This window comes from Pagrus major, chromosome 18 (genome assembly GCF_040436345.1).
Source record: "Pagrus major chromosome 18, Pma_NU_1.0".
In the NCBI taxonomy this organism is placed as follows: domain Eukaryota; kingdom Metazoa; phylum Chordata; class Actinopteri; order Spariformes; family Sparidae; genus Pagrus; species Pagrus major.
This window is the reverse complement of record NC_133232.1, coordinates 14,947,923-14,974,219: the sequence shown is the minus strand read 5'-3', so window position 1 is coordinate 14,974,219 and position 26,297 is coordinate 14,947,923. Positions and strand designations below refer to the sequence as shown.

Below are 26,297 nucleotides of genomic sequence, written 5' to 3'. Positions count from 1 at the left end.
TTTTTTAAATCGCTGAGGCAGCCATGGCAAAACGTTCCAACTAGAAGTGTTGCTGCTGGTCTTTCACAAGCTTCATTCTGGCTCTTTAGAAATGTAAAGGTCACATCACAGTGGCTCTGTTCACAGTTTTACAGCCAATGCTCATCCACCCCTGATTTTTTTTCACTCAAGTACAACGGCACAAACACATCACACACACATAAATGGGTCAGGTGTTGCTACATACCAATGCGGAGCATGAAGTTGTTGAATGACTGGTAGTTGATATTCATTAGTGTGACCTTCATGGCCAGAGCAAAGTCTGCCAGGTCTGCCAGGTGCTGCCAGCGCTCTCTGTCAGACTGATCCTCCTTCTGCCACACAAAACAACCAAACAGCTCACACCATCATTATCATGCCTGGCAAACACAATCAGCATTTTAGGATAACTGACATGATCATCTGAGAGGTGCAAGAAACACCAAGAATATATACTGTATCATGAGGTCCAAACTATTAGGAAAGATTATCATTCTCTTCTTATTTAAAATCAACAAATGCAGAACTATTTTCCTGCAGGTTCAGAATATGTTCATGTTCAGTCTGTTAAAGACACACAAAGAATCCTACAGCTGTCATGTGACAATGCTGACCTTCATGCAGTTGTAGCCATTGCTGATGTCTGGGGTGACGCCTGATGCAGCCATGTAGGTGCTGCCAATGGTCTTGATTTTTGTGATGCAGCGGAACTGAGGCTCATCCAGCAGCTGACATGGACACAAGCCAAAGGTTACATTTACACAGACTGAGGGGCTCAAACACACACAAGTTCTCTACTACTGGTCAAGATCAAATCCTCAGCATCAACACAGTCGCCAGTACAACCGGCAACATGTTACATGACTATCACATCTGAATGACTTTTAAATCTCGTCACGTGTCAGATGTGTCTTGCTGGGTCCTGTTACAGCCTTGTGCTGTCCCCAGCAGCTACATTTATTAAAACAAAGAGAGGAAGAGAAGGAGGAAGGCAGCTTACACTATCAAAGTCAGAGATGATCTCATTGAGGAACCGTAAGCATTCGATCCCTCCATTATTGATGCTCTCCTCTGTGTAGAAGTCAGAGAAGTTGGGGATCGAGGCAAACATGACTCCAATCTCATCGTAGGACTGGCTGTACAGCTCCTGGAACAGGTCACATTAACAAGCTGCTGTCATTCTTCTAAATATCTGCTGATTCTGAATCTGATGGCAGCAACATGGTTCACACAGGTTGGGACAGGGCGACACTGAAATGCTCCAAAACACCCGTTTGGAACGTTCCATAAGAAAGGAGGGAGGAAGAAGGTAAGAGGCCATTGCCATGTATATATTATGCCCCAGGCCCACACTGGTTTTAATGTGTGGATCACTTTCAATTCAGTTGATGCTTTTATCCTAAGGGGCTAAAGGAAGTATTTCACCGCTGGAAAGGTAGAAAACTGAAAGACACATATTTTTGAAACTGGTGTAACATGAGCAGAGAAAACAGAGAAAACAGAGTAAACAGGGCTGTGGTGTTCTGTTCAGCTCTAAAGGTCACCTGCAATGACCAGAATGCACTGCTCCACACCGGACCAATAAACACTCCTGCTGATAGCTGACGTACTGCGAGGTGGGCAGTGATTGTCCATTTTGAAATGGGAAACAATAAAGCGGTCAGCTGGTAACAAACAAGATGGTATTACAGCTACAGAGAGGGCTCTCTCTCTCAGTCTTACATTGTATTGATACAAAGATGGTTGAAAATCAAGTTCCCATGTACAATAAAACAATATACATCTTCCATAAGTTAATCTTTAAGTCCTCAAAAACAATTTGTACCTCCAACAGCAGGCTATATACAGAAGACACTTTTGGAATTGCAGCAGCGTAACAGAAAAGTGTTCAAACTAACCAGTGAGATGAAATGTCATTGTTGTTCAGGATCATACCTCATCCCTTTTCTTGGAGCCCAGGAAGTGTCGAGCTACATGTTCAGGCAGCATGTTGGTCACCAGTGCTTCGTTCCAGCGTCTCATCTCATACACCTTCTCCTTCTGTTCATGGACTTCAATCTTCCACAGGAACAGAGTGCGGGCGAGCTTCTCCACCTGCAGGAAACAACAGGGACTGACTGTAGCATCTGACCAGTGTATGAAGACTCAAATCTCTTCGTTGGTACATGTGAACAGTGTTTCACTTAAAAGTATTTTTTTTAAAAAGCTTTCAAAACAGCTTCTACCTCTCTGAACTAACATTTATTTACAGATCGTTTGAAACGTGTTGTTGTCATCACATTCAGAATGAGCATGTATTTACAAACTGATGAGAGAAAACATGACATATTATTATTATTATTTATCAACTGAGTGTATTATGTATCAAAAGCATTAGTATTACAATGTCCCAGCTTCTCTGGAGTTAGGACTCCACACTGCTGAGTGTGACCGCATCTCAAAGTGACTGTGCCTCATCAGGTCAGCTCTGCTCAAAGTGACATGATGTCATAATACATGTGTCAAAACAGTGTTTCTACCATAGCTCAAGTCAATAGGGATCTCATGTAATAATGATCAATAAGATCAATCAAACCGTATCATCACTGTTATCTTAAGTTAAGGGCAATGGGCCACATATAAGAAACACTGGTACAAACAGATTCAGAGTGGAGGCGACAAGTGATTTAGGAGAATTTGTGGCACTTAACTGAAATGAATTACAGTACTTGTACAAATTAAATGCAAAATTCATATTCTGTTCACCAGATCATCATCAATCATCAATTATCAATATATGAAGATGTTTTTTTGTGTTTCTTTTAGATTTTATGATTTTATTGTCATATTTTGGCACAGTGACATTCTCTGGCTCTCACAGCTGCGTCTGGGTCTTTATGCATGTCTCTGTCCTGACACCTGTATCCAGGTTAAAGTCATGGACCCTTCACTGCCTCTCATAGAAGTTATAGGGTGCATTCCAATCACTTACTTTTTATTTTACAAGTACATACTTGCATGCAGCATGTACAGAATTGGGACATACCACTTTGTCATGACAGTGCGCCTTGAACTTTGACCCTCTTGGTCCTATATCGGTTGCAGTCTTAGCAAAAAATGTTGGAGTATAAAGAATGTATGTGATGTATCTACCACTGTGCAGAGGATTGTGGGTCAGAAATCTGGATGTAGTTGGAAATCCTGGTATTTTTGGCATACTAAATCTTTTTCTGGCATACTAACTAGTATGTTAGTATAGGTATTGGGATGCAGGGATAGACCACGCTGCTGTAAGGAACAGACAACTCAATATCAGGAAACTGTAGGCAGATAAGTATTCAGATTTTAACCCATCAGCTCTGAGAGATGTCACCCATTGCTGTAAATGTTTGTGCTTTTTCTCTATTTTCTTTTACTCCTGGTTCAAATGGTGTGCATTTTCAAAGTTTTTTTTTCACCTTTACTGGATCCAACAAAGATGGAGTCGAGCGACATTGTGGTCATAAGGCCTGTCTATCAAAGCACTACAGACACTTGTTTTAAGCCTGTTCAGTCACAGACAGAAACAGATCATGGGTAACTTCTAGAGATCAGTGAGGAGCTTGTTTCAATTTTGGGGCTTGTTGAGAGGATCTGTGTGTTGATATTCAGGTTAAATTACACTCTGTAAGTGTTCCTGACACCTGAAATGCTTTGCGCAGTACATCACATGGATTCCTACTCAGGGTGTCACAGCATCGATTCGAAATGTAAAAATCAATCGTAACAGGTTTTCAATATTGATCACTGAATTTAACGGCAGAATTGGTGAAATTGGAAATCAAATTGAAACATGGATTTGGATTATCATCACACCCCTAACACCCACATCTAGATATGGAAAAAACACAATTCTAGTAACTTTAGAAACATGTTTTTTTAGCTTCCAACTTCATATCAACTGCTAACACATTGTTGCTATTTTCACATTGTTTTGGGTACTCTAATAGCATACAAAAAGACATAGCAGACATTAACTTACATGTCGGGAGAAATAATAGAAGCTGACCATCATAATGAAGATCATAAGTGTCATTGTGAACTTGGAGGGCACCAGGTATGACCTGCCAAGAAGAACATTGACATATGGACAATTTCTGTCATGATAAAAGTGCTCAACGCTGAGATTACTGTATGATAATTTATAGAACACATGACAACATGCAACCAACCACGCATCAAGACCTCATCTAGCATGTTACATGTGTTACATGTAGAATGATCTACTTCACACAGATGAGTGACACTGCCTCACCTGTAGTCCTGGAAGCGGGCCATGTCGTAGTGGTCGAAGATGTCCCTCCAGCTGTAGATGTTAACGATGCCAGTGGCGACTGTGATGAGCAGCATCAGTGTCAGCTTCACCATGTGACTGACCTGAACCAGCATGGTGGTGGCCATCAGTGCCAGCACTGCGATGTAGCTGTAATATTTGGGGTTGTCCAGGCAACCGTCAGGGCCAGAGGAGAAGGAGGGAGCCACTGTGGGGCTGCCTACGTCTGGGACTCGAGGCAGACAACTCAGCTAGACAATGGAGAGACACAAAGTCATGAGTCATAAATTATTATTAATACTATTTTTTTAAATACATCCATGCTCAGCTTTGCTTCAGCAGCAACATCCGGAGTTTATATCATTTTAGTCCAATTTTCTGGTTGTGTTTCTTCTGTGGTCTACAGCTCGTCCACAGCTCACTGAAAACTGGCTACACTTTCATATTTTATACATTTTATATTCCACACAAAAGTACTTCTAGAAAAAATATAAATCCCCACACTGGTTTGGCCTTCTGCGGCTGTAAGAAACATTAGAGAGAAGCTCACCATATCCATGATGTTAGCCATGGTGAGGATGAAGATGGCTGCCATGGCCCAGGTGTTACGAGCCCAGCGGGTGTGGTCAATCCAAGTAGAAAAAGACACTAGCTTCTTGGGAAAGACCTGTAACAAACACAATTTCAAAGCTTAGTAGGGTCTTCCAGACTTCCTTTCACTTTCCAGCTCCTCCTGGGGGATCCCCAGGTGTTCACAGGTCAGATATTTAGATATATAACCCCTCCAGCTGGTTCTGGGTCTGCCCCGGGGTCTCCTCCCAGTTGGTCATGCCTGGACAACCTCACAGGGGAGGCGCCCAGGAGGCATCCTGATCAGATGCCTGAACCCTTCACCCTTTACTTCAAAAGCTAAAGTTTAATTCGGTTTCCACTGTCCTGTCACATTTATAACTACAGCTAATGGCTAATATGCCACTAGCTGTATTTGCTGCAGTGACAGGACTGCGTGGATGGAAACAGCAGCAGATATTTTGACTTGACCTCGCAGGCTAAGCACAGGTGGCACTAGTCACATGAATGATGGCTCCATTTCATTCAGTGTCTCAGCAGCAGCCATCATTAATGTTGTTAGTTTTTCTGCTGTCATGTTAAAATGTCACTGTTGCTGATGACCTTGTTCAGTGAGGATGATCACATTTAGTCACACGTGCCTCTCTTAATGGACTGTGCTCAGTGAAATGGTACTGCAGGCTTATTGCACTGTGATAGTTGATGTGATATTGATAAGTACTGAAGAGCCCAGAGCATTTTTTACAGCGACTCTGCATTTTTTCAGTCCATGTGATTGAGCGGCTCACTGTGTGTGTGTGTGTGTGTGCTGCTGACTGACCTCATCTGAGTGCATCCTGTGACAGCAGCACTCAATACTGGCCTGCCTGCTGCCTATCAATACATCTACATTTCCATGACGAGGTGGAATCAAAAATACTGCTCCATGACACACACACACTCACACTCACACACACACACACACACACACACACACACACACACACACACACAAATCAAATCTATGCTATCCTTTATGCAATTAAATATTAACAGCATATACATAAGGGGTAACTCTACGTGCTTTTGTTGTGAACCGTTTGGTACAGGAAGTTTGGTTCAGTATGTGACTTCCTCTGTTCAGTACATCTTGTGACCCGAACCCCACAGACCCACTTCCAATGACCACGCTCACATTCTGAAAGATTCTGAGGCGTGTTCTCAGGAAGTCTGTGCTGGTTTTGGGCTATCCCACGGTCCAATCGTCAGGTGCATGAGGGCTCTCTCGCACGCGTTCTGCACCCTTTCAGTAAGACTGATTTCTGCAGACTTTGCTACACACAGTCCATAGCACTGTACATTAAACACCAGGTTACCATGGGTTGCCAGTGAAAGCCCCAAAATGTTTATAAACACAATGATAATCCAGATGACGGCACTCTTGAACAAACAGAAATGTTCTAAATCATGACCTCACATCTGACACTTTCTCCGACAACTCATTCTCTAATAAATCACTCGACTTTATTAAACAACAAAAAAAAACTAATAAGCTTCTATTAGTTTGCGTGTGTTCTACTGTGTATTGTTTTTATTATTATATATTCTTAGATGTAAAATAAAAAGTCTCAAACTTACAAGGTAAAGTGAAATGTCACAAAGTGCTTTCCCATTCCTATTAAACCATTTCAGCATTGGGCCAGACTGTCAAATAGCCCATCTACGTCTAATACTTGCATGTGCAGAAAAGAAATTCCTGTGCACAGTTTTTTACCCAGAATGATTTGGCAGCGCACCAGCTGTTGTCTATCAACTACAGCATGCTAGTCTGCTTAGAGCAGTTCGCTCAGCTCATGTAGCGTTGCTGCCTTTCGAATGGCAAACACAAATGAAGTCAGGAATGTCTGTGGAAACACTTGAAACGTTTCATTTACAACCGCATCACCAGAATGTGCCGATTGGCAGAGCGAGTCAAAAACAGACTGGCGGGCAGCCTCTCGCTGCAGATTCAGACGGTGCCAAAGCAAAGCTACAGCTATAAGAGTGTTTATCACCACCAAACTCAGTCATAGAGAACACAGGTTAAAATGGACCCCATTTACTTTTGGTGCGGATCACGGGACAGATCCAGGAGTGTTTTCTCCCTTTCTTTAACATTGTGAGACAGGGCGTTTGACATCTTTCTTAATTTCTCAGAGAATAATGCTGATGGATTTGATGAAAGAATCAGGTGTATTTAGGAGGCTGGTATCTATGAATGAGAACAACAATAATGTAATGTGATTGGGATTTTGGGCTATACAAATGAAACTGATCTGAAGGTGCTGCTGCATGGTACCTGGTCCTACCAGGTAGTGAACACATGATATAACATTAAAGTGTAAAGGTATAAAAGTGTGTTGTTACTCACTCTAGGGAAGATGGCAGCCAGAGAGCAGACTGTCAGGACGAGCAGCAGGACTTCTCCCACTGCAAATGTGATGTAGTTTGCAATCAGCCTGCTCCACAACACGTGAACACACAGAGAAATATTGAGAGAAATATACAGCACTGGGAGCAGTCAACAAGTCCAGACCCTCCAACATCTGTGTTAAATCAACAGCTGCATAGAGAAAATGATACTGTACAGAATAATACTACAGTGGGTTGGGCTGTGCTACAAGCCACTGTAATATGGAGGAAGACATACAACAACTGTGCTGATTAAAGAAGTGATGAGTGTGGAGGATTCTTCACAGTTCAGAGTCAATAATGATATGAATAGGATCATCTACCCCTAGCCAGAAAACAACTCAAACCACATTTTGGCCAAATTGTGAATAAAAAGGTGTGAGGAGCTGAAGGTGCATGCCAGCCTCGTGAACTGACCAGGGGTCTATGAGTGCCTCCATGGCTGCAGTGAAGAGCAGGACCACACAGGAGCAGCAGAAAGCAGCTCCGCTCTGCTTCTCCTTCTCCACCGAGTAACGAGTCTCCAGGTCTGGATCCACAAACCTCAGGGAGAGCCTGTTGGTGTGTTTCCCCTTCAGACTGATGGCACAAGAGACTGTCAGCATGTATATAAAATATTAAAGACAAAGGTATCACATTATCCAGAGTTTACCCAGCATTCTAATAGATAGACACAAGACGAGACAGTGATTTGCCATAATAAATATCACTTTGGTTCTGTACGGTTTTCTACACAAGCACTGACACATTTTCATAAAATTCAGGTCTGTAAATTTGTGGTTCACATCAGGAGGCTGCTCGACCAGCAGACGCAAAAGTAAAAATTGCAGAATTGATAGCAGTAGCAGGTGATACATGTGAGGACAACCTGATCCAAAATATGTCTCTCATAACTTAAATAACTTAAATTAAAGACAGAGGAGGAAAACTTTGCTCAGGAAGCAATATGGTGTATGGAGTATGTGTGAGACTTTTCATTTATTTGTGTGTGTCGTAACTGACAACAAGAAGAGTGAATGATCTCAGCTCAGTGTGACGAAGCCAGGTCCTCTGTCACTAACGTGACATGTGCTAACAATGAGAGAGCGTTATCATTAAGAAGGAGTGGTGCTTTATGGCTCAGAGAGTGTGGCTGTTCACTCACGCTTGGACCGTCTCTCTCTCCAGCAGAGCCTCATTGAGCAGCTTGTTGAGCTCCTGCTCGTTCTCCTGAGCATCGATCACCCTCTCAGCCAGGTCCCGCAGCCGCAGCCTTCTGCGGGGGTTAGGAAACGACGGATTCACCACCTGAAAGAAAGAAATGAAAAAATGGGACACCCACATATTCCATTTCTATATGTGATATTTACTATACCAATGGCAGGTTAGCAACTATGCCAGCTGGTCTGTCCATGTAACACTTCAATCCTCCTCTGAACACTTGATTCACATCATGCTTTACAATGAAGTTGTGGAAGTTCATGATCCCACTGTGGAGCCCATATGACCCTTGTAGTTGCAGTTCAAATTCAAATCTAAAAATGATCTTAAATAACTGCCATGACATGATTCATGCTCCGCAGAGGATGAACTCATTTTGGGCACTGAGGGAAAAATGTCACCATTGAACACAAAATGAACTCATAGTCTAATATAATCTAACTGGGAATAGACAACTTTGCTTTGCTTTAACTTCTCATTCTGCAGTAAATACTGATGTCACAGTGTGATGGCTGCAGAAAAATGACACCACCTGTCTATAGGTTGGTTCTCTACAAACCTCACTTTCACTTTACTGTTTGGTTTGCCATCAGGTCAGATTTCTGTCCGGGACAAACAAAGGTTGAATCACATCACAAAGAAAACACGTCTGCCATTCCACAATCAAAACAAGAAGAGGCATTGTTTTCCCCGGTCACTATCCCAAGGTAACAGTGGAACAACTGGAGTAACTGTGGAAACTCTACACTGCAAAAGAAAAGAATCCACTGATGGAGGAGGCAAAGAAGGTGAAGAGAGAGAGTAATAGAAACAGAGGTAAAGCAAGAGTCAACGGACAGACATTCACTGGATGGAGAGCTCCGGTGTTGTGTCAAAGTCTGTTCCCCCGTTGATATGTATCTCCTCTTAGCACCGGGACTTGAGACGCCTCAAAACCGACATTCTTTCTACGAGATCAGTACGAAACAAAACCTGCCTACTTATTAATACACCTCTGCTTTATGATAGCACCAATATCAGGGTATCTAGGTCAAATTGGGATTCTTATGGTGTTTTTTTCTTTGGCTAGCAGCCAGGCTGTTAGCAGAAGCCATGTGACAGATTTGATGGCAGTTTTCATTTTAAGCTCTTCTACTAGTATGACTTTATGTACCTGGAGAGACCAGATAGTGGCACGCAGATATTGTGTGTCCTACATGGGGGTGGAACCTTAGTGACGTAGCAACTACTGATAGTTATATAGGCGTTAGTTGGTGAGCTATCGTAGCTATATGATAACACGTTTGCATTGACCAAGACAGTTTGCAACTGGTCAGCTGCGCAAATTCATGCATCAAAGTTCACCAAAGTAGAACTCTATGCTTAAGCTCCTTGAAGATTTACTTCAACCTCGCAAGTGAATGTGAATGAATCTGACGAACTGTGAGTCGAAGGCAACACGCACATCACTTGCCTTCTCTCTCTTTGTGGTGCAGGGAATCAAAAACCTCTCAGAATCAAATTCCAGTGAAATATAGAAACTTCCTGCACACACTTATCACCTCTGCATGATTACTAATAAAAGGTTGACATGCTGAAGAGGGAGCTGAGCCCGAAGGCAAGTTACCAGTCCATCTGTGTTCCGACCCTCTCCTGTGGTCAGGAGTAGTAGTAGTAGTGACCGAAAGAATGAGAAAGTGGATACAAGCAGCCGAAATGAGTTTCCCTCGTAGGGATGATAGAGATAGGGTGAGGAGCTTCTCCTCCCCGCCAAAAGGAGCCAGTTGAGGTGGTTCAGGCATCTGATCAAATGCTCCTGGGCGCCTCCCTTTGGAGGTTTTCCAGGCATGTCCAACAGGGAGGAGACCCTGGGTCAGACCCAGAACTCATTTTTGCCTGGGAACACCTCGAGATTCCCCAGGAGGAGTTGGAAAGCGTTGCTGGAGAAAGGGATGTCTGGAAGACCCGACTGAGCCTGCTGGATCAGTGGACGAAGAGGGGCAGATGGATGGAGGTCGACGTTTCCTGATGCGATGTGATTCATGATGCAGATGCAGAAGTGATGTGTGTGTGGGAAGTTGTTCTTTTCCTTGGAATTTAATCTGAAGAATTACAATGAACAGAACTGGTTCTGGTCCGGCCCTAGGATGAGCTACGTTATCATTATTTATCGTATATTTTGATGGTCCAACACTTTTGAATTATGAGCTGTAAGAAAGACCCTGCTGTGTCACTCTTGCTACATTACATTCTACTCTGAAGTGATGATTTCTACGTTACCCTTGTGTCCAGCTCTTCTGGTTCCTCCGGGGTGGTGCAGGCTGTATTAACACTGCCGTTACACTCTGTGGTGTTGATCAGCAGCGGGGAGTTTCCATTGGAAGAGGTGACAGACAGCTTCTAATGTGAAACAAGCAAAGCACTGAGTGGTTACTACTGAACAAATACATGTGTTTTAAATGCTCAACATGCAGTTCCTTATTTTAAAAAGAGATTCAAATGTAGTATTGAGTAACATGAGGAATTCAAATGTGACTTTACATGTAACAGTACACTTCACATCACTACTGCACATCAGCTGACTCAATATGTGAGCAGCATTTGAATATCCAAATATTTGCACTGTGGGTGTGTGGCAGGTTTGACTCACTACACCATTGATGCCATTCTTTCCCAGAGGTCCTTTAGGAACAACCACCAGGTAGGTCTCAATGCCCCTCTCCCTCAGGTAGTCACAGCGGTCACCTCCGTTCCCTGGCTCCACATCGAACTCACCATGAAGACACTCCAAGGTGCTCTGTGAGATGTGGACGCGACTGGTCCACACATACAGAGAGGTCAAGGATGAGACAGGTCACTGACCCACCAGCTACCATCAAAGTGCTGTTGCACACTTCATAGAGCCATGAAGAGACCTCATAATCATCTCCTCATTATTTGAAAAAGTGATTTATTGCTGTTGTATGCATTCAGTCAGATGAATTTATAATCATACTCACTGTGACGACTTGATAAACGCAGTGCAAAGTGGAAATACTTGTATGTTGCAGTAAATTTGTTTTTCTACCACAGAACTTCAGATTATTTGACAGATGAGCACACAGACCTTAACTGATGACGACTGAACATTCATGCTCAGTTACAGGATTTAGTCTTGGATTAGTTAGTTTATTCTTTAACACTGCAATGAATTATTTTTTTATAGTAAAAATAGTTACATTACCATTGTAGTGTGAAATGTGTCACTTGTACCTGAACAGATTTCCACTGGACTCACATGGAGGACGGGTCTCAGCCCAGAATAGACCTCATTAACTTGGGGTGCTGATCCAGTTAAAGTGACAGATCCAGGACATTTGTTCTCACTCTCTTTAACATTGTGAGATGGGCTGTTTTTCAACATGTTCATTCATTTCTCAGTGAATACTGCTGATGGATCCTGATGAGAAACATCAGGTGTATGTAGGTGGTTGGTCTCTGTGAGTGAGAACAACTTGATGCAGATCTGAGATCTGGTGATCTTAAATTATGGTTCAGCAGTTATGAGTGGTTTCATTCAGGGCTATAGAGTTTGATATGGGATTAGACTTGACTGAATAAACGGGGACTGAGTGCCTCTAGTTGGATTTGTTTTACACTCAGAATGAATGGGCTCTACCAACTGCGCTACCGGGGCCTCACAGACGACTGTTCGATAACACATTTGTAGTTTTTAGAGCTTGTTGTGGCTTTAATTTGATATTTTGTCATATATGGAATGCTTGTGTACCTGCAGCTATTGCACCACTAAACCAACACGAGACGATGTGCTTTACCCATGTCAAGCTTCTGAGTGTGAGTTTATGTGTGTGTGTGTGTGTGTGTGTGATTTGGACAGAGGCTACTTTTGGGGACATATTTCAGACTAAAACACTCCAATTGGGAAAAAGCTGATTTGTGGGTCAGTGGTCAAGGTTTGGGCAAGGTTACAGTCAGGGTGAGGGTTAGTCCTCAAAAGCGACATGAATTAACGTGTGTGTGTGTGTATGTGTATGTGTAAGTGTGTGTGTGTGTGTGTGTGTGTGTGTGTGTGTGTGTGTGTGTGTGTCATGACCTTCTCGGAGTTGCTATATTTTGAGACTATTTTTGGTTTATTTTTGGAAAGATTGACAGAATCATTGTACATTGAACACTGGATGGAAGTAACTTTTTTAAAAAAGAGAGGTAATGCATGGAATCAACTGACTGTTCTTACCCTGGTATTCCTCCAGCCTCCATTTTGTTGGCCACCGTGACGTCTGTGGACCAGACGTCGTACTGCCAGCGTTTCTGACCCAGCACTCCGCCCAGGACTGTGCCACTGTGCACCCCGACCCGCATGTCCACATCCGTCTGTGTTTTCTCTCGGACGTACCTGTAGTTAGTTTATAAAGCAGCCACACTAAGTCAAAAGGAGCAAGAACAACAGCTAGCTTCTGTTTTCATTACAATCATCACCACACCACCAAACACTGTCTCTGATCCATCTCACAGCTAAAGTAAATTCATTCATGCACCCTCGTCTGGAGTCTGAACAAAATGTTGCATCAGAATCGATTTGAGCTTAATGACTTCTCATTGCCAACCATTGTTCAATACACTTTATTTCACAGCTGGAAGTCAGTAACAGTCCATCAGAGTGATCAATCCACACTGTGGACCGAGTGAGTGATCAACTGCATCACATCAAACTGATCTTTATCTCAGGCTGCTCTGTCCAGCTGCAGATGCCCTTATCCCTGTACTCACGAGATGGCCTCCACCATGGCCAGGCCCATCATGATGGAGCAGGCAGCGTGGTCCGCCCTGTAGTCCGGTAGCCCGCAGATACAGTAGTAGCAGTCTCCCAGGATCTTGATCCTCAGCTGGTGATATTTCTGACGGGTGGATAAGATTTAGTCAGAAACATGGACCCAAGAACATTCAAAGAGCAGACCGGGATATCTCTGTCCTTCTCCTTCTGTAGAAGAAGGGATGGTGACTCTTTAAAAGATTGTTGTGATTTCAGGTGCTGTTGTAATCTAACATTGATGAGTCACCAGACAGCATTCAGACAGAAACTAGGGTTAACACAGGAGGTTGCTTCAGCACTACTGACACATGAAATACGAACCAGGATGTAAAGTTTGAGTAACAGATCTGTAAAGTTTAAGGCTTCTCAGATGCCACGGTGGTTTATAACACTCACAGGCAGGATTCTACAACTATGGGAGAAATTATTTCATCTCTCTTAACAGCGATCGCAAGGTAATCAGTAGAAATACAAAGTGATCTACCAGGAATGTTTACCTGCAGGTATGAAATGGTCAAAAAGTCTGAGACCATAAATAAATTAAAGCCTGAGTATCCACAAAGTGTTTTTTTCTGAGCACCAGTGTCTTTTTTCAGTTGTTCCTAATGAGCAGCAGGCGTCTGCAGCAGCAGTGTACCGTGACATCTGTGTACCGTCACACCCTGTAGGTTTTAAACCGTCATCACTGGGCTGTAACAGACGGCTTTATCACCACTTTTTATGAAGCTGACTGCATGATTTAAATTTTTAATTAATTAAGATGGATATATGTACATTCTAGATTCTAATATACATTCTAAATAAATAACAGTTATACATAACAGAATATTTTCTGTAATCCTGGTCAACATCATTCATCATGAAAATTCATATGTATACAGTCGTGGTGAAAAGTTTCCATCCATTCATAAAGAACATGTTCATCATGTCAGTCTTCAGCTCCAATGATTCCTACAGCTCTCATGTTTCTGTGATGAATGAGTGGAACACAAACTACTTTGTCACAAAAACATTCATGAAGTTTGGTTCAGTAATGAATTTATTATAGATCTTCTGAACATGTGATCATAAATATACATACAGTAACTTTAATGATCAATTTAGGTGATTATAGAAAGTTGTGTGAATCAATAATCTGTGTAGCATCTTAACTTATTCTGAGTGGGTCTGATTTATACCAGCTGGTGACTTTTCTGGACCCATTTTAATCGGGCTTGTCTGATACAGCCATTAGACTCAGCCACAAACACTACAATGGGAAAGTCTAACGAGCTCAGCGTTGATCTGAAAGAGCACATTACTGATTTGAACAAGTCAGGAAAGTCACTTGGAGCCATTTCAAAGCAGTTACAGGTCCCAAGATCAACTGTACAAACAGCTGTTTGTAAGTATAAAGTGCATGGCACAGTTGTGTCACTGCCACCATCAGAAAACACAAACTATCACCTGCTGCTGAGAGAAAACTGGTCAGGATGGTCAAGCGTCAACTAAAAACCACCAAAAAGCAAGTCTGCAATGAATTAGAAGCTGCTGGAAGACAGATGTCAGTCTCCACAGTCAGGTGTGTTTTACATCAACATGAGCTGAGAGGCTGCCATGTTAGAAAGAAGCTCTTGATCCAGACGCAGAACCTTAAAGCTGGACTGACGTTTGCTGCTGATCACATGGACAAAGAATTCTGTGGTCACATGAAACTAAAACTGAGCTGTTTGACCACAATGAGCAGCAATATGTCTGGAGGAGAGAAGGTGAGGCCTTTAACCCCAAGAACACCAAACCTACTGTCCAGCATGGTGCTGGTAGTGTTCTGCTTAAGGGCGGTTCTGCTGCCAATGGATCTGCTGCTCTAAAGAAAGTAAATGGAATAATGAAGAAGGAGGATTGTCTCCAAATTCTTCAGGAAAACCAAAAATCATCAGCAGAAGTTTGGCTCTTGGGTGCAGCTGGGTGTTCAACAGGACAATGATCCAAACACATCAGAAGTGGTAAATGAACGGATCAATCAGGCTAGAACTGAGGTTTTTGAATGGGCTTCCCAAAGTCCTGACTTGAACCTCATCAGAACATGTGGACTGTGCTGAAGAAACAAGTCTGTGCCAGGAAGACAACACATTTAGTTGAACTTCACTGATTCTGTCAAGAGGAGAGGTTAAATATTCATCCAGAGGACGACCAGAAGCTTGTGGATGGAGATCAGAAGCAGCTAACTGAGGTGAACATGGCTGAGAGATGTTTAACCAAATATTAGAATCACTGTATGTATGTTTTGATTATATTTTTCATTCCATCACAGAAACATGAGAGCTGTAGAAATCATTGGGACCGAAGACTGACATGATGAACATGTTCTTTATGAGTGGGTGTGACTGTATATAACTGCAACATGTAAATGTCATGTGAAACTCACTGCAGCCAGTTTGTCAAAGCGAGCAAAGAGCTCGTTGAGCAGTTTCACCAGCTCCTGAGCACTGCAGGACGATGACAGCTGGGTGAAGCCCACGATGTCTGCAAACAAAATACTGCACAACAAGACACAGAGGACACAGAAGACACAGAGGACACAGAGGACAGAACATTAGTTCTGACATCACAGTGCTACAGTCACATAAAGAGTATCATCCATGAACATTTTCATTTTTCAACATGTTATACTGAGACAGATCTGGGGTTCAGTAAATTACAATAAAATCTACGATCCTATGAGACGATAACTTCAAAGCAGTAATGACTTTCTGGAAAACTGTGAATATTAAATCTATATTGTTTATGATGCTGTTGCTTCACCTGCTACACAGTTTTCCACTTCACTCGGCATAAGTGTGCTGTTCTGTGTGCCAAATGGAAATAGAATGGAACCCAGGCTCAACCGGCACAAACTGGTACTGTGCCACTTTGGTTCTTGAGTGCACCCATTCATTGTGCACAAGTACGTGCAGATTGATAAAACACCATAAATGTGAGAGAAACAGTGCACAGGGAAGAAACTGCCTCTCACCTGTTGGGTGTGTTCTCTTCCTGTCTGTGACATATTCTACACATACACACATTGAAACTGTAGTGAAACGCTGTATGATGTGGATATGACTGTCTACAGGTCGTTTTCAGGTCTGCTCCAACCGTGTCCTCTCTCAAGAGCAGACTAAAAACATGTCTTTTTGCACTAGCTTTAGGCTAGATCCTAAATGATTCGTTAACAGGTAGCACTTTATTTAAGATTAGTAATCATTATCATTACCCTTTAACAATAATAATAACTTTTTGTGTGAATCCTTTTTATTGTGTTACCTTCTCATCTTGTATATTTTATTCTATGTTTTTAAGTTATCATTGTGTTTTCTTGTATATAGGATCTTGTCATGTTTGGTGTTAACTTCACTTTTTATTTGTATTTTCATGCTGGTTGAGTCTACGCCTGTCGTATGAAATGTGCTATATAAATAAACCTGACTTTTTTATGACCTAATTTTATTTTCAATGTGGACTTTGGATTTGATTTATGACCAAAATATCTTCCATAGACAGGATGCTTTAAGTGCTCTGAAACCGGAACTGTGAATTTCTGAACAACCATTTCTCATTGTACGAACTAGGGCTGTCATGATATCAGATTTTCACTGCATGGGCAAACAAATTCACGATAATCATATTATCGTATTATCTATAAAAATTTGAAGAAAAAAAAATTGCTAGCAATCTAACTTTATCTTTGTTTACTGGGCATTTTGTTTCCTTTCTTGCTGAATTTAGGTGAAGCCTGGATGAGGTAGAATTTGCCGTTTTGCAGAGTTGAAGTTTCTCCTCACACAGCATCTCTGTAAGGGAATCTGGTGATATTGTGGTTACTAGTTCAATGCTTAGTTGAAGCAGACAACGTGTTCACAAACATCTGCTGCTAACACAGACCGGTTAAGAGAGCATAAAAACATTATTTGTTGATGTGGACAATGTAGGTCGAGGTGAGTAAATGAAAAAACTGAAGTGCTCAAACTGAAAGCATTTGTAAAGATGATATTGTAAATGTTAATGCAAATACGACAAGGGGAACATGAAATGTGAAACTCAGAATGGGGAAGAGTTGAGCTTAAATGGAAATCATCAGTAGATCTCAGCAGTTCATATTTTTAGGCTACAGCTGTCATGCTAAAGAGTTAAATCAATTTAAAAACTGTATCTGTGAATGTAACTTGTTAATGTAATAAAAACTCAACTCTTTCAAGTTACCACAGGCTGACAAAGGAAGATTCTGACATTTTTTTTGCACCTGAGCGTTTCATATCCAAGAATTCACATCATAAACTCTCCCACTGCCTACACCAGTAATCAACTGGCCACCGGACACGGTCCAGTCATATACCGGTTTTGTCTTGTTGTGTTGGGGACGTCTAATAATAATGTTGTTAATTGATGTAACTCATCAAGAGTATATCGAAGTTTCTCATTTTATATTGAGGAAATATGTGGATTATGATCAGTGTCATTTTCATTGTCAACAAATACATTACTGTTCAACTTCTGTGTGGTTCTGGAGAGGAAATTCAAAGTCAGAATTTTAATATTCACAATATTAATGAGGTAAAAATACAAACTGTTTCCATAAGTGAATAAACAAGCTGTTCTCAGAGGAAAATAAGGTCCCAGAACACTGTTTGAAGCTAGAAAGGTGGCAGGGTCCGCCACATATAAACAAAGTAAACAGTATAAACTGTGTTGCCCTTTAAGGTCAGTTTGTTTATTCAGTTTATTCAGTCATGAAAACAAAGAGAGTTTTTTTATTTAGTTTCTTTAGGCAGAAAAGAAACAGCCAATGAACATCTTCCTCTGCTCATTAACATTTCTAACACAAAACTACAGACTGCTCCTTTAAAGCAGCTACAAGGACCGTTCATGTTTTGTTGTTTCTGCTGGCCCCTTGTGGACAGAATCGGTCTTGAATTTGCGAGCCTCCATTTGTTTTGGAAGCGAGTGACAGAAAGGCACAACATAGTTTTAACACTTTATCTTTGTGAAACAGCTGTTAGCATGTTGCAAAGCCATGAGGTCATGCATCCATGACCTCCATCATCCATCTGTCATATGATGATAGTGAAACAAAGGAATCTTTGTTTTCGTAATGTTACCGTTCATACACCTTTGTTTCATGTAATCCTACAGCTAGCAGATTGTGTTGCTAAAGCTAAAGTCATCAATATTTACATGTGATGCTATGCCTTCACAATAATAAGCCAACAGCAAGATCCAGTAAAGCACAGCAGCAAGGCCAACATCAAATAAGACAGTTATTCTGCTGCTGTACCACCGGAGCAGTTTCTTCCCTCAGACTCCTCAATTCATCTTCAGCTACTTGACATAAAAAAATATTTTAATTTTCTGATATAGCCAATCTTCTCACTGATGGTCTTGTTTGTGAGGTCATATGGAATCTGTAACTTTGCTGTGGAGCCTCTGTAACTTTCTCAAGGATCCATGTAGATAGCTACGTTGACCTTGCTTCATACACAATAAAAAAAAAACATTCACACCAGCAGTGTTATTTGTGCTGGTGATAACTATTCCATAAGCTCTTCTTAATTGTAAAAGATATTAGCCACCTAAAATTTAGCTTAGTATTTCATCAGCGCTGTCTCACCATCAAATCCCCCCAGACTGTCCGAACACTGGTGGTCAGCTGTTGAAATGTTGGGTGATGGCAACATGTGTCAGTTGGAATGATTCAGGAACATCTGGCTCGTCTCTCCCCAATATTAGCTGTCAATACACTAATCTTTTCCGATGGGCAATAGCCATGCTAACTACGCTTACAGATGAAACTGTCATAAATAGTGTTCACGGATCAAACTTCCACAATCAAATGATATCTCAGGGAGGAGCTGACACTGATTGTCCTGATCACTTTGGCGGGTGTGAAGCAGTCAGTGTGATCGCTGTCAGCATGTAAATACTGGACTGTCACTGTCCTCACTCTGCTGGAGGACAATGTGAATGAAATTTATTTTCCAACACATCCGCCTCATCCACATGCACCTCAGCCTCTGAGTCACAAAAACACATTTCCTTCGTTTTCTTCTTGGTTGTGGTCATGATTCAGTGCAGAGCACCACGGATCAGCACGGTTCATGTCTATGCATCAACATTCATGAGCTGCTTTCCATTGACCATTCATGGTCTAATGTGGGTGTGGAGATACAAGGCTGATCAACACGTGCACATTTCCAGGTGGACTGTTACTTATAAAGGTTATATTGCGTGCATCTCATTATTTTTTGCAGCACAGCATTTTTGTCTTTTTGTGCACGTACACATTTAGTATAGATCCTGCACTGTTTTTTATTTGAGACCCCTGGTGTTGAACATAAAGCACCCTGAATGTGATAAGCCAACAGAGGTACCAAGTTACCTGACGTTTTCATGTCTGTACATGTACATGGTGTTGAACTGCTGCATCTCTTTCTGACTGGGCTCCTTCTTCATGTCCTGAAGCATCTCGTCAGCTATGTGCTTCGGAAGGATGGAGAGCAGCAGGCGTTCCTGTGGGGGACGAAGACAGACACATAGAGGACATCACAGCTCCCGACAATAAACATACCACACTTCTATTACAGATCTGACCTGCCCTGTCAGCATCACTGATCTGATGGAGATGATGGACTTTAGTAGAAACAAAATGAAAGAACACACTTCAGAGAGAAGGTTAACAGCTCATCGTTATCCCCAAATGACTGACAGGGCTGATAACACTGTCAACAAATGGGGACAGTCTGACTGATTTCTGGTGATCTGACTACAATGACACTGCGAACAGGAGCCTTTCCTACACAAAGTCGCGGGATGAACAACGTGTCGATGAGAAACTCTGTGGTTAACCTCTCTGAAGGGTGTTCTTTCTTTTTCTGGAGCCATTTCTTCATCAGAAGTCATACGATGTAGATATGTTGGACATGTTTTAGTGTGCTTCTCCATCATCTCTCATAGACTTCAATACAGCTGTCACCACAGTTTGACACTAAATTCAGTAATGTAATGGCTATTCCTTCTTTTTTAGGCTGCTTGAGCCAATCCAGGAAACATATCAACCAATCGTGTTGTTGCGCTGATGTCGCTGAGTCATGAAATATGTTGGTGTCGAGAAACTGTGCGCATGTCTTGTACAACACAGAGAAGCAGTGTAACCTGTGTAAAAATACATTGACTGAGAGTAAAATGATGGCTTCTCCCCATTCATTTTGATAGGGGCCTGCTCATGTTAGCCAGAAGTAACTGCCTGGGGGTGCTGCCCAGGTGGCTGCTGTGTGGCGCGACTTGCTTAAAAGGACTTTGCTGTCACCAAGACCCAGACTCAAAGAGAAGAGCTAGGAACACTGTTGGCACAAAATTGATTTCCTCTGGTGTGCGGTCAGCAATTAATATTGGAGCCTGTTACACATGGTGTAAAATGGGATGACATCTGGAAATGATGCTGCTCACTGGGCATGTTTCTCCATCTTTTTCTTCTATTCATATTCTAGACAGTCTAAAATGTAAAGACCCTGAATACACAGGAGGCACAGACTAGTTATATCTAGAGAAGAATATACAAAGAGATGAATTAAGCTTTCCTCAACCTGATGAAGGTACATATGGTGTACACAGCTGTCTGTGTAGAGAGTAATGTTTACAGGGAGCTGAATGGCCTCAAACTGTCAGTCAGTGTGTCTGCAGAGATCCTGCACAGTGACCCAGACCCACGCAGACAAACACTGATGTGTCAAACTAAACAAGAAGCATCTATTACACACACACACACACACACACACACACACACACACACACACACACACACACACACACACACACACACACACACACACACTTGACCTGTGAATACATATTCAAAACAGGCCTTCACACATATACACACAGTGTACATGGGGGAGGGGGGGCAGTGTGCCAGCTTTCAATATTCTTATCAAAACCTGACAGCGAGGCAGAGAAGCAACAAACGGCTGAGCGTGTTGGCTCTGTGATTACAGCTGACACCATCTCAGGAAGCTGGTTGCCATGGTACCCAGCAACAACCGGATACCTCTTGATTGGTTGGCGGGCCCTTGTATCCCAGAAGCCTGTGCTTCTCCATTAGTATTCTGAGAGTTTCTCCCATTCGTGGCTTTATCAGCCCTCTTGCTGTCTTTTTTCCTCTCTATCACTTCTCACAACACTTTCACTCTCTTTTATATTCTCCTCCATGATCAGCCCTATCTGCTCTCCCTCCCTTCCTTCTCACTCGTTTTCATTATTCCCTCACTCTCTGTGGCACAAACCATCTGTTCCATAAATAGTAGTGATGGAGAATGCCCAGTGGCCACAGATGTGAGGAGAGGAGGGGAGCTGACTGCTGACACAGTACAAGCCACATGCACACACATGCACAAACACAATTGAAAGAAATCTCACACAGTGCATTTTGCCCTGCACAATCCAAAGAGGACAAGATGTAACAGATAGACAGTATACTGCACATGCAACATCTGTCCTCTTCCATGGGTGTCTCATAAAGCAGGATGACTATGAAGGGAATCTTGTTTCTTATCTATGTAAATCAAAACACTGCAAATAAAATACATTCATGATGTAAAATGTATTAATGTGAATAAAAAACTTTTGTTTACAAAGTCAACATTTCTGTTTGCAAGTCAGGAAGTTTTGTTGAAACCTTCACGCTACGTACTTCCTGTTCTGTGTTCGTGAGTCACTTCTGCCATGATTGAGAGCGAACCCGACTGGTAAAGTTCAGGACCTCCAGGCCAACTTTCCAGGATTAACATCCCTAGATATTGTTCTTTTAGCAGAGCAGTATTTCTCCATGGCTTCTTCACAGCTGGAGCAGGATAGAAGTTATCCTTTGAAAATGTTGTCTACAACTTTGAAGTTAAGTGGCTAACTGGGTTGACTTACAGTAATGTTGTAGTAATGGTGCACTCACACTAGGCAGACTATACCGTGCCCATGCACGTTTGAGCCCAAAGTCCAGTTTGTTTGACTAGTGTGAGCACTCTGTACTGTGCTCAAGCACTGTACACTTCCTTGGCCCTGGCACGATTGGAAGAGGTGTGCTTCGTGGACGTGGACATGAACAACCATGCGTATTACGCTGCCTTGCATAATCAAGAAATCCAGGAATGTGAGAGGGCTGTAGATGCCCAAAACGACACAAACAGTTAATCATGTTCTCTGTGTTGTTCTCCATTGTGCTGCGACCGCATTATGACGTGATGACATATGTACAAGAGGCACGGTACGGAGCGACTGGGCTAAGTGTGAGTGCGCCCTAAGTTATTGTTAGCTAAACACCTTCAGATACCTCAGCTCAGTGTTGTATGACGTTGACAATAAATCATTGTGTAAGTGTAGCGTTACAACCAAAGCCTTGTAGTATTAGTGATGATGATTGTCCTTCTCTGTCAGTGTCTAACTCTGTAAACACGGGGCAGTCATCAGGAGTAGCTACCTGTTTTCAGACGATGAGGAAGCACGTTTATACTGTTTTACTGCAGTTGCAGATTTTCTCAGGCTCACTATAATCCTGAACCTGACTCTATTGTAAAGCAAGTATTTGGCAGTTACAACCAGGTTTGTCTTTTCTAATAATCCTTCTGACCAGATATGTCTGTTCTGTTCTGTTCTTCAGTTTTCTGAGACACACGCACACACATTTTGTCTGAAATATCTTTCTGTTACTGTGGCTTGTTCCCCACGCTGGAACAGAGCCTATTCAGTTGAATGGATCAACATGCAGCTGTGTAGCATGCACAGCTCTATGCAACCATCTCTCAGCCGAGCTGTTTCAGAGTGCCCATTACAGCATGATGCAGGTGAAGACACTACCACTATCTCTGAGCTGCACAAGCAATCTGCAAACGTAACAGGCACAGGGACGGACACAGGTCACTTTGTGCAACATTGTGTTAAACCCTATGACAAAAACTGGTGATTTACTAAAGCAACACATTATAAAATCATGGCTGCTTGTTGGTTTCAGAGCCTCTCCAGGACTGAGTGTTGAAGAAACCAAAGCCCTCTGCCCTTAGCATATGCTAATATGCTCAAGCAGTGATTGAGTTTAAACACACTTAATTATCTATTCATTTTTCTCGCCTAAATGTGTTAATGTAAAAGTCAGCCTGCAGATGAGCTGTAACTGCCCCATTAGCTGGAAAGACAATGGCTCCACATTATATAGTCTTAAATGGCCCAAGTTCAAATTTAATAACAATGCCATTAAAAAATGGCCACTTAACACTTGTTTTTCTGAGGAAATATCCAGGCACCTGGTGAGAAAATGATAGTTGGGTAGTTATTTGATCAGTATTGGGCTTAGACTAAATCTGTACTGCAAACCGAGAGATGATGCTGAATTCAATCTTCTATACCTCAGAGGTGAAAACACAGAATGCTGTAGGCTACTGCTTGACCTCTGACCTGTTGCTGGCTCTGCTCCTCCAGGTTGAGTTTGACCTCCAGTGACTGTCTTGCCTCCAAAAAGGCCTTCCGATGCTTCCTGTCAGCCATGTAGTATGACATGACGCCCACGGTGATGGCACAAACATAGATCACAATGTTGGCCAGCAGCTTGAAAACGAAAAAGAATGTAACAGTCAGGGATCTATATTTCATGAACACATGGACAATAAAGGCAGGAGGAGGTTTTCATGGAAATATCAGCAATGTTCACAAAAGGCATAGCAGTCAAGTTTCTATCCAAATTTTAGAGCAAATTTTCATAAAATTCCATCAAAAGCATTGAGAGAAAATGCAAATGAACTGAATATTATGTGATATTATATTAATATTATGTTATTATGTGAATATTAGGAGTTAGTTGGTTCATGGAAACAATAGTTACTGGAGCTAATTTTGCAGTCGTTGCCATTAAACCACTGCAGAAGAAGATGACACAACTAGACGATGTCATTTAAAATCACTCAAGTCAAGCTTAGACTGGAAAACCATGTGAAGAACATGCTGGAAAAATAGGAAATGAGTTTGTTTCATGTTTTAATGAGAGGAATGTTACAATCTCCTCATCGCTCCACACACGTCTCATTTGTTCTGACGCCATTTTTTGTGTCTTCAATGGAGCAGAACTTTGAGTGACGTTGAAGTCACATGCTTCATGTATGTCAAGATTTATTTGCTCAGTCTTTTTCCATTGCACTTAACCCAAGCTCATCTTGTTGGCCACTAAAGAGAACTAATGACATGGCTAAGGAATAGAGATCCCTCGATCGATTGGCTGATACTCAGTAAAAATATGCGGTTGTTATTAATGCTTTTCACAATGCACCGCGCAAGAGGAGAGAGACCCCGGTGTTAATGGCAGACGGTCCGTGCACTGTGTCGTCGCTAGCTGTTTTATATACTGTACTGCTCTGTCGGTTGAATGGACTAAGTATGAGCATGTTGTTGTGAGAATAGGTGACCAACAATACTGACTGTGTGGTTCATTACTTCATAATGTCCAGTCACTTACAATGCAATGTCTGCTGGGAAACCTTGGGGTCGTGGTATTCAGGTGCATATTCTTTCTCCTCCACTCCTTTCTAATCACAGACAGAAAACCACAGATTTGGCCGTTCCTATTTTTTTTTTTTGCTGACAGGGTGATTATTTATTGAGTGGAATTTTCAAGGAGGTGCACTATTAATTAAAAAATGTCAAAAAAAGACCGAAATATCGGCTCCAACAAACCAACCGGGGATGGGTTGAGCCTGTCGCCGATAGACGATAGATTCGTCCAATCACCCAACCCTAACCCACAACCCCACTTTGGACTCCCACTCTAAGAAAAATATATATAATGTAATGTACAGAGTTAAATTCCAGCTGGGGACCTTATGTCATTTTCCTCGTTTCATCACCAGTTTTCCAATCCGTCTGTAAAAATTTCAAGTAAATGCAAAATGCCAATAAAAAGTAGTTGTAACAAAAATGTACCTTGATAATTTGACAAGATTGGGTTTTGAACCTTAACGGGCCAGCCACACTGGCTGTGTGAGCAGTGTGTGGCCTAACATCTTGTTTTTTAGTAGCATCTATAGATTTGGAGTCTCGCCTATTTTTACTGCGACACGCGTGGTTCTTGGCAAAAATAGACCTGAAAACGACCTGTAGACAGTCATATCGACATCATACCAGCGTTTCACCACAGTTTTAATGTCTGTATGTGTAGAATATGTCACAGACATGAAGAGAATACACACAACAGGTGAGGGGCAGTTTATAAATGCCCCCCCCCCCCGTCTTTGCCACACTTTCAGTGGGGTAAAGGAAAAACATGTCATCATATTTATTGATAATTATCAAAGGCAAACTCCATGTAAACAGAACGGAGCCGGCGCAGCAGCAACGCAGCCTAAGTGAACATAAACACGCGAGTGAGAAGCAGCAGCTCAGCAACACAGCTGCCACGCAGTACACAGGCATCCAGTGTGGACCGCAGGTGATACTATTTTGGTATGGACGAGAATGTGCCATAGAAATCAGCTGAATACTGGCTTCAATGTTTGGTCATATTCTTAATTTTGCTGACTTATTCTATTGTCAGATCAGTTCTGATTTTAAAAGATCTTGCCTTGTTTCACTGTATGGCATTTATAAACACAAAGCAGAGTTCATAAACACAAAGCAGAGGTAGACATCAGTGTGAAAACATGACAAGAGCTAGACTTAACACAAAAATACAATACTAATGATAATAGTAATAATAATAATAATAATAATAATAATAATAATAATAATAATAACATTAATAATAATAGCTGCACCCTGACCCTTGGGAGGATGCTGGTCCACTCAGAACTTACAGAACCGGCTCCACACCCTCTGGTCAAGAGCCAGCTCTGTCGGGAGTGAGTGGTAAGTAGTGGTGAGCGAGTGTTTTTAGGTTGTTTGTGTCTTTAAACATTTGTTTTTTTTCTCCTAGCTGGAGGTCCTGATCCCTGCCCTCACCCTGCCCTCACCCTGCCC

General features: G+C 42.0%; 1 protein-coding gene across 1 annotated transcript in view; it reads right to left on the bottom strand.

The window, feature by feature from the left end:
• The window catches only part of adcy3a (adenylate cyclase 3a), a 37,735-nt gene that overhangs the window by 8,412 nt on the left and 3,026 nt on the right, over positions 1 to 26,297 (bottom strand). The window contains exons 2-18 of the mRNA XM_073487717.1: positions 23,751 to 23,900; positions 19,693 to 19,823; positions 15,706 to 15,817; positions 13,256 to 13,383; positions 12,723 to 12,881; positions 11,139 to 11,304; positions 10,769 to 10,888; positions 8,454 to 8,596; positions 7,727 to 7,888; positions 7,269 to 7,356; positions 4,860 to 4,976; positions 4,292 to 4,560; positions 4,019 to 4,100; positions 1,954 to 2,112; positions 1,019 to 1,165; positions 633 to 746; positions 227 to 353 (exon numbers count right to left, since the gene is read on the bottom strand). Coding sequence (XP_073343818.1) covers positions 227 to 353; positions 633 to 746; positions 1,019 to 1,165; positions 1,954 to 2,112; positions 4,019 to 4,100; positions 4,292 to 4,560; positions 4,860 to 4,976; positions 7,269 to 7,356; positions 7,727 to 7,888; positions 8,454 to 8,596; positions 10,769 to 10,888; positions 11,139 to 11,304; positions 12,723 to 12,881; positions 13,256 to 13,383; positions 15,706 to 15,817; positions 19,693 to 19,823; positions 23,751 to 23,900 — 2,374 coding nt within the window. The remainder of the gene's footprint in view (positions 1 to 226; positions 354 to 632; positions 747 to 1,018; positions 1,166 to 1,953; positions 2,113 to 4,018; positions 4,101 to 4,291; positions 4,561 to 4,859; positions 4,977 to 7,268; positions 7,357 to 7,726; positions 7,889 to 8,453; positions 8,597 to 10,768; positions 10,889 to 11,138; positions 11,305 to 12,722; positions 12,882 to 13,255; positions 13,384 to 15,705; positions 15,818 to 19,692; positions 19,824 to 23,750; positions 23,901 to 26,297) is intronic.